Raw genomic sequence first — 14,274 nt, forward strand, 5'->3', positions numbered from 1 at the left:
AAGAGCAAWTTTTAAGAGCAAATTATTTCAGAATACTATTTTGAATTTAGCCCATCTGGTAGCAATGCAATTAGGAGCTTTCCAGCTTACAAAGAGGATTTTAAAACTAGTTTTATTTGTTAATTGTGCAACATCTGCCTCTGAAAGTAGAAATGCCACAGAATAAGTGGGGACCTCACTATATTAACTCTTGCAYGAGTGTCTGTCTACTCTGCATGCTCCATATACCTTAATTACGTGTCCTCATTATGATAAAACTTATTTTTCTATTGATTMAAAGAAATTAAATCCACTTCTGCCTTAGTGGATTTATAGGCACCGGAGAATACAGTTTCAGTAAGTGCTTTGAGTGAAATTGCTCGTAATTAATTGCTCATTCTGAACCCGTACGCACAGTGTGATTGTTGGGATGTAATTACTTGCTCGGAGAACAAGACTCTTGGCCCACCCGTGTGTTGCTGAGCTCCTGTTGATGCTTGTAATCGTGCGTCTCCGGGTAGGGGCCGCCGGGTAGGAGCGGCGAGCGTGCAGGCAGCCACTTGTGCAGTGCGCCCGGGCTGCTCCAGCGCCGACACAGGTGCAGCCGATTTCAGCAGAGCCCTCTGTGTAGTGCATACGAGCATATTCGTCTCAGCCTATTTGTAAGTACAGCCCATTAGCTGGGCAAGTCAGCATTAGAAATAGTTATGTAATAGATCCARCACGGAATGACTCTGGATGTTTGCTTTCCCTGTCTGGATAGCTGTTTTTCCAGTGTTCCAACACAGTTATTCCTCTGCATCCTCCAGAGCCTCTCCTGCCCGTCGCTTTCTGGAGTGGCACGCGTTCAACTTCCAAGAGAGATCCCAGGCTTAGCTGAGCAGAAAATATCTGGAAGTGGCAGTTTCGCTGGAAGCAGGCTTTCCAACMTACACCAACCTCAGTCTAGGGGAATGGTACTGCCCGCAGCTGACAGAGTGTCTGATTTGGATTTTCGTGATCACTGGATGCATCTCAGTGTAGGAGGCAGAAGTTAACTTTGTTCGTTCGATCATAGGCTTTTTATTACTATTTCTGCAACTCAAGAACTTCCTATATATTAGGAAGGGTCTGAACACTGCTGCACTGGTTCCTAGTTTAMTACTATTTCCTTAGCTTTAGCCGTCAGTAAATGTAAAATTTGACATGACTTTTGGGGAGATGATTCTCTCACTTGCCCCAAAGTGTCATTGAGCTTAAGATTTGGCATAGAGTAGGTCTTCAGCGCAGAAATATCGAAGCAGGCCACTCTTCCAAGAACCCTTTTTATTCAGACACTTTTCAAAACAAGTCTGCTGGCTTATTTTCCCAAAGTCCTTTAAAGGTTTTTCACAATTCTTTAAAAACAGCAGGATAAAAATAGCAATCACGATGTAGTTCTGCAGGAAATAAAAGTATTATGATTAATGACTCTAAATACTGTTCTTAGCCACATGCAGCTTTTTGGGGATTTTTTGTGTTTGTTTTTTTTTTTTCCTAGTCCTGAGATGTTTCCTCTTCTATTAGTGGCATAATAAAATACAAATGGCATGAATCACCTAACTGGCAGAAAATGACTGAGGGTAACTTGTCGAGGATTTGTTGCATTTGCACCTCGTGGAGGGCTCTGCTTGCTGGTAGGAAGAGGCAGGGGATGAGTGAGCGCCGGCGGGGCAGCGGGCTCCGGCGGCGCGGGAGACGCGAGGTGGAGCGCTCGCTCAGCGCACGCGCTGCACCTCGTGATTTGGTTTCAGTTCAGCTCTGGCAAATGGATCGCAAAAGGCGCGAGCGAGGCAAACAAAACCCGCTAATGCCTGTCAAAAAGTCCTGTGCGAGAAACGGGTAATGCGTGCCCCTTCTGCGTGTGATCTGTTCTCTAATCCCTGATGTTAGGGAGTGAATGGAAGCAAATTCCTGGCCGGTCAAAAGTGCAAAGCTAGCCTTGGCTGTTCACGTTTGTTTGTGTTTTTGTTTTTTAAATGTGAATCTCCGCTCGCTTGCTAACAGAGCCAAGTGGAGCAACTGCTGAAGAGGTCTCTGGTGGTAGCCCGACTGCGGAAGAGCACAGGCAGGAAGCGTGCGGTACAATAGGAATGGTTTGTGCGCGGAGGTCAGAGAAGTTTGCAGTTTTTTGGAAGTGTAACACGTGGGGTTTCTCGCTGAATCCTTCCTGGAGCAGAGGGAGGGAGAGCAGGGCAATAAACCCAAGTGATGAAAAAGAACAGAAAACGGCCTTTAAAGAGAAGTGAATAGAAAAGTCGGTGTCACTTTTGACACCTCTTGGTTTAGAAAGGCATTTTGGGTTCAGCTGGGCTYGAGGGGTCAATGTCTCACTTTTGTTCTGAATTGGTTGCAGGATTTGGCTTTGAGCAGTCGCGCTCCGGCCTCCTAAAAGCATGCTAGCTGGCAGCTGAAATGAGTCACGTTTTGGCCTGGGGTGAACGGAGTTTAGGTTAGGAGCTGACTACTTAAAATCCGGACACCTTAGGGAATAATGAGCCTGGTARTTTTTCCAAAAAATATTGTTAATGCAAATCAAATCATTTAAAAAAAAACAACCAACGCCACCCCTTTTTCCAGCTAGGACTAGTGAAAACTTTTTAAAAATTAAATGCGATCCTTTGTAGTTGTCTAGTTCTAGGTCCTGAGCTTGTAAGGAGACTTGTGATAAAATTCACAAGTGATACANAAAAAAAAAAAAAAAAAAAAAAAAAAAAAAAAAAAAAAAAAAAGAAAAAAAGAAAGAAAAGAAATAAAGCTTACTGCAGTTTTCTGAAGTATGCAGAACTTGTTCTCATTTTTTTTCCATTTATTTGTGACTTTAATCCAGGAGTATTTTCCTCAGTGATTGTCAGCTTCAAGTTTTGCCCTTTTCACATGGATCAGTCAAAGTGAATGTGAATAATCCAGAAAATGACAGGTCTCATGAGCAAAGGAAAATGTGGGAAACAAAAGCGGAGCGGCCCTCAGGCAGGTGGGAGCCCTATGCCCTCCCTGCCCCTTCCCAGCTCGGGATTTTCTCTGCAAAGGGAGGTGCTCTTTGCTAGTCCATCTCATTCATCACGTGTCAACTTGCAAGCCTAAAACAAATCAAATAAAGGACACTTGGGACTAGTATCTCTGATCAGCTTACTGCTGTTGAGTTGCTGAGATAGTTGAAAGAAAAACACGTGGTGGGTGCAGAAGACAGAAATTTGTTGTAAAATAAGTTGAAATGGAGCCTGTCTGTATGAGGATTGTTTGTGGGTCGTACTCTTTCATTTGTTTCCTTCATGCCTCTAAACCTACTTCCTCTAGCCGTCCTAAGGTTTTTACAATGAGCTGAACCATCCTGGAACACTTGAATCAACATATAATTTAAAGAAATCACTTTTACTTGCCATCTCTTGATGGGAACTCCTGCTTAGTGTTCGCGTGGGCTCTGCTCTTACACTGATAGTGCACTGACGAGCTGGAAGAGTCCCGTGGATGAACGATGCAGAGCTACCAGATTAGGTATGTAACTTGAGTGGTCAGTGTTCTTCYGGTGGCTTCTTTGTATTAAAAAAAACAGGAGACTAAAAATGATATTTTCAAGGAAAAGCAGTTCATTTAGAGACTGAGTCCCTTTAAGTGCAATCATTGTTGTTTTATACACAAATGTCAAATACCAGTAGGTATATACAGAGAATGAAACCAGTGCTTCTGGTTTACATCCTGTTGGATTAAACTGGAGGCAATAATCTCTTTGACTGTTGCAGCTGAGTCTATGAGCAAGTGTGTGCTGAGCTCCAAGGCCCCGTTCGGTCTGGTGGGTTACATGAATCAAGTTGGTGGCGGTCTAAGCTGCTGGGTGCAGCCCTGGGAATTGCAAAGCAGACGACGCCGGTGCGGCTGTCCTGCTATGAGGGTGGTAATTGCTGGCAGAGGGGCCGGTGGGACAGCTGGAAGCAATAACCTCCTGTATTGCCCCACCGTGAATTGCTGGACCTCATGAGTCAGAGCCCTGCACGGTGTGACTGCAAGCTCCATATATGGCCCTCGATGCTGCTGAAAGTGTGTACGTCAGAGGCTGGACGGTTTATCTAAAGCTGGAGCTGTGGTAATAAACAGCTAATGAGAAGCACCTACATCTGCGCAGGGTTAGCCACCTTACTTCGACTTTTCAAAGGTCTACAAAAACCTGATGAATTGATATTTAAGCTGTATTGAGCATCTAGGCCAGCAGTAGTGATCTGAACTTGTACCAAACTGAGAAGTTGGTAAGATGCTTAGTACACTGTCTTCTTCCTTTTAAAGGCTGATGGACTTTACCTTTCAGATGTCAACAACTGTATTTCATAGTCTGCTCTTGGTATCCTCGTCACTGATTCTATCTCATAACCCTACTGGGAGGTCACATTGTGTTTTCTCCCCACTTGCTGCTGTGGAGTCTCTGCTCTGTTTGCATGTGCAGCCAGATTAGCCAGATTCACATCACTGCTTTCATGAACAGGCTGGAAGTAACGACAACAGGCAAGGTGAACTCTTAGTTGGAAGCGTTAAAGCCGCTCATCACTAGTAGTGTCCATTTGAATAGATGCTGTGATTTTTTTCTCTGTAATAATAAGCTGGTGGCTRGGGAAGAGCCAGGAGGGGATGCTTACAGATTATTTTTGTCCTATGTCAGCCCCAGAGTACAAAATTAGATTCTTCCAGTTATGCCTTTTCCTGACACAAGTCTGTTTGACTGCTCCTATAGAAAATAGCCTGAGCATAGCCTGATAAAACATCTGCTTTGCATGTTACTTTTCAAAGTAGCAACGTGGCCCTGTTGTGCATTTGGTGACACCACGTGCCAGCTCCCCTGGTGACTCCGGTTCAGTCATATTCAGAGCTTGTTGCTCATCGCTTGGAATTTCCACCAGCTCCGTGTGGTGGGGGAAGACTTGACTGAAGTGGGAATAGACATTTGTTAACAGACACATGATTGTAAAATTAATACCTAGTTTGAAATGCCATGGTGGTGTGCTAAAACTAGCCCTGGCTGCTTGATGCATGTTTGTGTCACTTGAGGATGCTCTAGGTACAGGCTCCGTCTTCGTTCGGAGCCACCGTTTTACAGYCTGTACTGCATACCAGACACTATATAAAATCATGAGACACTCTAATCTCTCATAACACAGACGGACTAGATTGACGTATTTACTAGCCACTTCCAGATCCAGCTTTTCCCTTTTAATCATGGAGCAGTTTTCTTTGTGGGTAGTTGTCCACTGCTCCTGAAGATAAAAAAGGTGCTGTAAGTTGGTGTTACTTTCTTGAGAGGTGTAATGACTTCATAGATAAGTATGAGATGAGCCGCAGCCTGGGGGAACACTGGCAGGATGTTTCCCATGAGAAGCAAACTTTTGTTTTTCTGATTTATCTTAATCAAATATAGAATGACATGTTTCCCCCCAGTGGAAGGGCTGAGTCTTGAACCCAGCATAAAAAGTTCTGCCTCCATGGAGGAAAACAGATTTTTAGTGCATTAAGCTCAGTGGTGAGTTCAGTGCTGGCAGACATATCACTTTTCTTTGTGAAATATTTTTAAATTAGAGCCAGTCTAAAATTGTGTCTTTCCCAAGAAAAGATGTTAAAATTAGATGTAGTTGTTCTAGTCYTAGTATCACTTTAGTGGGATGAATGTTATGTGAAATGATATGTGAAAAAATAACATTTGATACAGAATTTGTTTACAGCTATAACTTTTTTCAGTCTAGATGTACAAAATGATTGATAATGTGAAAATATTGCTTGTTTTTGAACGGATATCCAATCACTCTTCCTTTTTTCGGTTACAATTATTGTGCATACTGACATGTTCTTAAGAGTTTTGCTTAACTTTATTTTTACATGTGCCTGCTGATTCTTTTTCTACTTCCATTGATGATTTTCAAAGCATGATTTATAAAGTTCCAAGCATAATCTACAAATAAAAAATGATACTCTCTAGAAATTTCAGAATACAGCATTTAAAGCAACTTGCTTCTAAGGAAAAGCAACTTGCTTCTAAGGATTAACAGTATGTGGATGGCTTCAAGCCTCTGAACCAAAAATGCACTGACGGCCTGTGAGTTCAAGAGTTCAAGGATGCCCCCTATAAGATATTAGGGTTGTGTAGACAGGGATTTCCAAACCCCCCTAAATTACTGTTGCCAAAAAACCCCAGATTTATGTTGAGTCATTCTTGATGACCAGCTCTTGTCTTGTTTGATTTGTAAATTGTACAGATATTTCTAACAAATTGCATTCCAGCCTAACCACAGGCTCCTGCTGGTCGTCAGTCGTGGCAAGCAAATGTTCTTCGCCCGAGTCAGCAGAACATTTCTCAACGTATTCTGCGCTAGCCCTTGTTAGTGCCTCCTGCAATTAAAAAGGAACAACAACAACAACAAAAAAAAATCTTTGCAGGAGGGTGATGGAAAGACAGTTGGTGTTCAGGGCCTTACATGCCTTGAATTTCAACAACTCTTCCTTCTTTGGCGAGCAGAGTGTCTACTGAACTGGCTGGTTTCAGTGTTTCTTGTCTGGCCTGACAGGGTTGGAAGTAGTTTTGCACAGGCCCTTTTTAAAGGTAGAGCTGCAGTAAGGTTCAAGGTGGGGATGCCTTAGAGTTTCCCTCAAGTGGTTGAAATAATCTGAGCAAAGAGAGGGAGAACGCTCCAAGGGTGAGTATTTATTTACTGTGGCTCYGAGCAGAGCAGGAGAGCGAGGTGGGGGGGAGGTATTGTTTGCAAAGAGGGTTAAAAAATTATCTGCGACTTAGTCCTTCTGACTCAGGGAGGAATGTAAGGAAACCACCTGAGCGTATTTCRGCTGGGATTTTCCAGAGGTGGCCCTGAGCTCCCGTTTGAAGTTCCTTCCCTGTTCCCACTCCCAGCTAAACCATTTTTACTGCTAAATATAAAGCAAAATGGCACCTCTCTCATGAAACACCCCGAGACCCTCCTTCTCACTCCTTCTCCCCACTCCATTGCAACCATGGTCCTATTTAGCCAACTGTTGTTTTGTGAGGTGCTTTGTAACCGCGGCTTTATGAAAGTGTAATGTTCCGCACAAGCTTCCGGGGCCGAACTAGAGCAAAAGCAGATGTCAGAAACGTAGCGCACGGGCTGCCAAGCTCCGAGATGGTGTCCGGCCGACACGCAGGACAGCTGGGCTCCGCTGCGCGAGGACATGCGATGGCTCCGCTCTCCTCTAGCTGGCTCCAAGTTCTCCTACTGCACGCTTCATCACTCTAAATGAACCGTTTGTTTTATTTCTTATTCCAGTTAAAATGTGGCTTCTGTGGGTTCCATAATTCCAACTTTTTKTCCATTATAGAATTGTTTACATTGCAGTGGAAGAATTATGTTCAATTGGCTTAATCTTCAGGTGGCTTGTTGGCCGTTTACAGCTGCTTTGCGAAATGCCTTGTTTTCCATTGACTGCTACTTGCTGTAAAAATCTTTCCTTTTGCAGACATTTGTTGAGACTGRGGGAGAGCTCTTTGAATAGGAGGACTTGTTCTGAGACCATTAAGCCATTTCAAGGATGCCAACAGTGTGAGAGACTGTGGCCAGCAGGAGGGGATTGCTGTTCGGGCAGCAGATGGGCATTTTGCAATTGCTTGCTGGGCTGAAAATGAGGTCCTCCTCTCCTGGGAGCGCCTGCACAATCCTCCTTACGCGACCTGCGTGCGTTTTGAAAAGAAATGCTGGTGGGGCTATCACTGAAACGATGCAAGGGGGTGGGGGCCTTACTAGGTAGCAATTMTAGGTGTCTCTTACTATTATAAAACTGAAACTAACAGTCTCCCATCACAGCTGGCTGCAGTTACAGTCGCGTGGTAGGTCTTCCAAATTTTGTGGAACTGAAACACCGTACTTCTTGATTCATACAGCATATCTCTCACTACTTTGGCAACGATTTCGCCCTCCCGGGACCGTAGGAAATGGTCGTTTACAACTTGCGTACGTGGGGATTTCCTCCATGCAAATCTCCTGTTCAAGAGAACTTTGTTGCCGATGCTTCTGCAGCTGGAAACTGTAACTTAAGGAAGATGGCTTGAGAGCTCTGTTTTTATCCCAAGTTAGCTATTGGATCAGAAGATGGCGGGGGGGGGAGCAGGGGAGAGAATTAAATCCCCTTGAAGCTGTAGACTGTGGAAGAGAAAGAGGTTCCCAGGTTTGCCGTAAGTGTACTCTACAGTTTTAGGGAAGTCTCTTTGCTCTGCCCCCAGGACTAAAATAAGAATACGTTATCTAGAGATGAATCTGTTTGGGACAGGTGGAGCCTTATTACAAGTACCAAAAAGGAATCTGTTGCCATTGGGACCTGTGGAAGGGTCTGTAGTGTCAGTTAAGTCATTTTTTTCATTCATCTGTTCTTTGTTGTTTCTCTCATGTGAAATTCACTCTTCTGGACTTCCCTTTCTTGGCTTTACTTTAATGAACCTTTGACGTTCTTAGTTTATCATGTCAATGTGCTGCATAATACATCTTCACAAATTCTCCACATATCCCATTCTCCAGTATCTTCAAAATTCTCCAAAATATTTCTCAGTGCACTTTGAATTAAGCTCCTATAAAGCAACACAGAATAAATAAGAGTTTGCTTGGTATCAGAGCAGCCTGTCTGTTACCAATTGTGCATGACAGATTAATAGCTTTATTTTGAATTGTTTACATATGACAACAGTAGTCACATCTGTCATACAGAAAAATAAAACTGTTTTTACAACACTCCTATTCCATTGCCATTAAATAAATTGCAGCATCAATGTCATTGTGTGAATCCGGCGCTCTAGGCTCTTCAGAGGGACCTGAAATRTTGACAAGAGTGAACCTGACTAAAAGCCTCTTCGCAGCAAGCGTGTGAGTCGTGCCGTAGCCTCCTCCCTGCTAGCTGGCGAACGAAGCCCGCAGGCGCTTCTCCGTGCGGCGCCGGCCCCTGCGCGTCCGAGGAGGCTGTGGCCGGGCTCGTGCAGGGGAAGGGCAGTGCTGAGGTCTCTCATCTCTTTCTTTCATTATTCTGTGTAATAAATCTAGCTTCGATCTGGGGGCGGAGGGTATCAGGCTGCCTTAGTGATCTAATCAACCGTGACTCATTTGAAGGGAAAAAACATGGAAGAAAATTGTTGACCCTGTGTTTCCCAAGATGACAACGAAATGCAGCAAATAAATTGCTCAAATGTTAACTTCTGCTATTAATTTTGCCCTGTATGTAAGGAAAATTTTATAATTTATTTAAATCTGCAACTTTATGAAAATAGCTGTTTAACTCAGTGCTCTCCCCTCAACATTTGTTGCTTAACCTTWTGTTATGTGATTTCTTTTTTAGCTACAACATCTAGTGCTCAAGCTAGAGACTATTTGAATTGTCTGACTWCTTTTGTATTAAAATAATAGCAATTCTTCCAGGCTTTCAAAGTGTGTAGCACTTCAGTTCCTGTTCAGACTTTTTGATGGTGTGTTTGTTGGTTGATTTTTTTGGGGAGGGAGAAGAGTTGAGATCTGTCCCCAAAATCTTTTAATGCAAAAAGGAGCRTGTACATAATTCACTTACATGAGCACTTAAGTCTTGATTTTACGTTTCAAGCAATCTTTAGCAAATAGCATTAACTTTCTTGTGTATGTGGAATGACTGACACAGATTAAGCAACATTCAGAGGGATTGCTGTTTCTCTGATTTGGGGAAAAAAACAAAAGTTGTGAAGAACCATTGAAAGATGTCATGAGGTCTCAGTTATTCAAAACTTTTTTTAAACATAGAACTTAAAATGTCCATTCTCTAAAAACAACAGCAGGGAAAACACCTGCTCTAATCAAGCTGAAGGTCATAAATATYCTAAGGAGACTATGTTAAAGTTTTGAACATTCTCTTTTTTATTAGGAAATAAAGATTCTTATTTTTCCTTGACAACCTCGTATTACTGTTAAAATGGCAGAGGAAAGGCTGAAAGACTCCATTTTTAATTGATCGCAGGGAGGTTTTCTTGTTTTTTTGTTTTGTTTTTTTTTAAGACCATGAATAGTTAAAATTCCACTTCTGATTATCCCCAGAAGTCCATTTTACATATATAATAACATCAGTGGTGGCTGAAGTAAGAAGCACTACATTTTAAACTGGGCTTCCATCAGAGACAAATGTACTTTTCATTCTTATTTAAACTAACATTAAATTTCTATGAAATTATTGTGTTTTTTTTCAGGGTCCACACATTGCATCAGTTACTCTTGCTGCATATGAATGTAATTCAGTTAATTTTCCTGAGCCGCCTTATCCAGATCAAATTATCTGCCCTGATGAAGAGGAGATTGAAGGATCCATCTCTTTATGGGCTATCATCTCAAAAGTCAGGCTGGAGGCCTGCATGTGGGTAAGGTTTGGTTTATTAAACTTACACAATCTTAACTTACGCATTTCATTTTTATGATCAGCAATACACAAAAATTGCTGAAACTAGTAAAATAATGATGGTCTACACTGCTAACAATAGTATGTATATTTGCAAAATGAAGTTAGTTTCCTGATCAGCCTTGTCTATACTTGTCCTGTATACTTTTAATGTGCTGATGTGCTTCGAGGTTCTTACCGCGATAGGTAGGTTCCAGAAGGGGTGTCTGCGTCCCAAGTGATGTTGCAGCTGTCATGGTGCATTCAGTTAAACAATAAATAATTTTTAAAAAAATCTGCCTAAAACTCATGTGAAGTTGCTGTTACTCATATGAAGAACTCAGAACCTAATGCCACAACTATGACATTTTTCTGGGTTTTTTCAATAGGTTGGATTAAATACAGTGTACACTGCACATTTTTACRTATTTTATATACTTTACTTCTATTTCTCTGCCTATTTCCATCATGGAAAAAATTTCACTTAAAACAGGGAAAGCAGGTTAACATTTAAGAAGTGAATTAGGGTCTTTGGACAGAGAAATTGCTTTCTCTTTTACTTTCTTTGTTTTTTGCAGCTTTTTATAGAAGCTTCAATTTTTTTGGAGGGTCTTGGTCAGCTAAGTTTTTTTTTAATTGTATAGATGATTTTGGATTGCAGTTTACACAGATGCATCTACTAAGAACTGTATGCCAAATTAGCATGATTTTACTACTGAYTTCCTGTTCTGACTGATGATTTAACTGGTAAATTCTTGGTTGTCCAATTCAAATGTGCAGGGAGGAAAATCTGAAAGTATGTAGTATCTGATATCTGCTGTTTTACTTCTGGGTACCTTCTAATATTATGAAACGATAAATGAAGACAACTTGGGTCATTGCAACTTGTGAAACYCTCAGCAGTTCTGTCTCCTACAAAAGTTATGTTTGTTATACACATTACAGACTTAAGTAACGTATACTGGTACCAAAGTCAAAATATTAACAGAGAAAGCAGACTTATAACTATCTCAGGAAGCAAACTATTTTTTCTTTAAAAAAAAAACAAAAAAACAAACAAACAAAAAAAAAACTTTCTGTAATTAGAGGACAGTTGCCTGAATGCGTGGTAAGTCAATAGAGATAACTGACTTTGGGTACGAGTATTTATAAGATCATAAATGCGAACTCTTTTTTTTATTTCCCTCTTGTTATCCCTCTATTTAAGTTTGTTTAATGAAAACTGGAGTAATAAAAATTGCATTTACATTTAGGTTTCTGGGGTTGCAAAATAAAATTTAACGCAGGGTAAACATCCATTGCTTAATCTTTGGTATCTAAAATAACTGAACTCTGATGAGAATTAAGTAGCTTAGGAATGAATTAATACGATTGAAAGCATTGCAAACTTGTATCTTTCTGAGCCATCAGGAGCCCCGAGGGAGAACGAGCAGTACCTTCCATCTTTCATTTGAGCTGCCTTTGTTGGTTCGGGCTGGGGAAAAGACAGGGGAATATGACCAAGCCAGGCTGTTTTGTATTCTTCCCTTCTTTCTCTCCTCTTGCCTTCAAATTCACTGTCAGCTACCTTTTCACTGAATTCTCGTCTCCACTGGCGTTTCCCTTGGGAGCATCCTCTGTCTACCAGTGATGTCTAGTGTAGTGTTATGCTTTCTTGGAATGTTTCATGAGTACATAAACATTACTTGCTAATTTCCTGTAAGCCAAATCAAGTTGGCAACTGCTGCTGCTTCTTCCAGTATGTTTCTTTTGTCCGAATTCCAGTTCACATTTTATGGAAGCTGTTGAAGAAACTTCCTCTTGCTTCTGTCATTCCTAAGGCAAATGTCCACTTAYTGAAAAGCAGCAGTGACCTCCAGAAAGCAAAGCAAATGATAACTGATTTTTTGCAACTCATTGTGTTGCTAGAAGATTTTGATTTGAATTTATTTTCACTTTTCAAATTGAAATTAGGCATAAGATAACTGCTAGTCTGTGTGTAATTGAGTCAATTCACAAAAGCTTTTTTTCATAGAACCAGCAACTTCTAATTGGATCTAAAATCTGAATTTATCATGATAATCACTGGTTAGACTGCAAAGGAAAGAGAATTATTAGGTATACATATGAAAGTGCTCCAAATGCAGCACACGGAGCCCTGTGAGGAGCTGCTGCAATAGCACTGAGGTCCTCTTTCCTTTAGACTTGTAAAGTGAAATTATGTTGAGAGGCTCCAGAGTGAAATCTGGCTGATCTCCTCTATTGTTTGAAAGGAGACAGGAGGGTGGTAGTAATACAAGTTTTCATGTGCAAAGTTGAAAGCAGGACGGTCCCAGTAGAGACCTGCAGATCTCTGGCTATAAAGCTGCCCAGGCTAAGTATCCTGCGAGGTTTGAATGTGGAGATTTATCTGCACAAGGGGTTTGGTTCCGATCGCAAAAACGTTAGTGGCAGCTTCAGCCAACTTAAACCAGGTACGGTTTTCTTCCAGAGATTAAAAGTCATTACCATTTCCCTGCATGTCAGTGATAGCCGTTTTTGTTGATAATGAATGTTACAAGGATTAAATATCCCTGTATCTAAGGAATTATTAGGTGAAAAAAAATAATGCTTTTTAAATCACTGTAAAAATTGGCTCCACCAGTCCTGGCCTGCAGAAGGACTCTCAGAAACAATCAGTTAGGTGTATGCCAGTTCTCACAGCCTTCCATCCCATGGGGACACGGAATTCAATAGTGCCCTACATTTTTAATGCATTGCAGGTTTTTAAATGTTTTTTTACAAGAAATGAGGGGAAAGAATAAAAATGTTTAATTGCACAGGATTAGCAGAACAGGCAGCCTGTGTCCTGACCAGGATAAAATCTTTTTAAAAGACTCTTTCTAGTGGAGTAATTTCCCAGTTTCCTTTTCTGAATGTATTTGTGTAAAAGAATTTTGATTAGCACTTGCTTTTCCAATCTGTTGTTAGTCCAAGGAATCTCTAACTAAACCCCACACTCAAAGTTAACTGGTGAAAACTGTCAGCTAATGTTACAAAAAGCAGTGAAATAGTTACTGGGTTGGATCACTTAATTGCTTCTTTTTTTCGTGCACCTAAGGAACCTATCTCCAACAGACATGAGATCATATGATTTTGCTGTGCTTCTGCAATGTTTTGTAATAATAGGCATGTGACTTACCCAATTTAAAGAAAGTTCATGTCCTGTACACACATGCGAACCTCTTCCTCAGTTAACAAAATGAAGCCAAAGCGAATTGGCAGAGTCCTGAGAAGCAGTGTGACTTTTTGTTCTTGCATCACCCTAAGAACATAACCTCAAGTTAATTTTTCTGAAACCTTGTTGCTACTGTTCTCAGGCTTATCATTCCTTGTGCCAGAAACAGGCAGATGAATGCTGTTCAGCTTGTTGCATTCGTTTAAATTCGTTTCTTCTGTGGAAAACAAGGGAATAAACGTGTGAGGCTGTATACTTTCTGTGCTGGGAATTTCGCAGTGTGGGTAAGGGCAGAGAGTAGTGGTATTTAAAACCAGCCTGTTGATCTGGAGTAAACGCAGCAGCTGGAATTCTCCCTCGCCTGCAGCTGCGTATCGAACTGGAACAAAGGAAACTGAAAAGCTTTTACATTGCTTCAAAGGGACAGAAAAGCTTTTGTTACTCGCTCCTGACCCCAGGAAAGAAAAGCCATCTGCATGTAGCTATGTTTTAGCGCTTTTCCAATGTGGCACCCAACTATTGTGCTGTTACCTGTCCTATATTTAAACCATTTTGAGTTTAATCCAAGTTCCTGTTTCATTAGCCTCTGTTTATCCATATGTCCAATCTTAACTTTTTTTTTTTTTTTTTTTATAATAAAATTGCATTTTAGCGAGAGAGAGAAATGGAGAGCGCAAGCGAGCGAGCTCGAGATGAAGCTT

The 14,274-nt window shown here is 41.3% G+C and overlaps 1 protein-coding gene across 3 annotated transcripts in view; it reads left to right on the forward strand.

The window, feature by feature from the left end:
* VMP1 (vacuole membrane protein 1) overlaps positions 1-14,274 on the forward strand; it is a 68,438-nt gene that overhangs the window by 20,486 nt on the left and 33,678 nt on the right. For all 3 annotated transcript variants that reach the window (XM_085301348.1, XM_085301349.1, XM_085301350.1), the window contains one exon: positions 10,193-10,360. In XM_085301348.1, the coding sequence (XP_085157474.1) occupies positions 10,193-10,360 (168 nt within the window). The remainder of the gene's footprint in view (positions 1-10,192; positions 10,361-14,274) is intronic.

The sequence above is a fragment of the Rhea americana genome, unplaced genomic scaffold, assembly GCF_003343005.1.
Source record: "Rhea americana isolate MKP2758 unplaced genomic scaffold, rheAme1 scaffold_175, whole genome shotgun sequence".
Lineage (NCBI taxonomy): Eukaryota > Metazoa > Chordata > Aves > Rheiformes > Rheidae > Rhea > Rhea americana.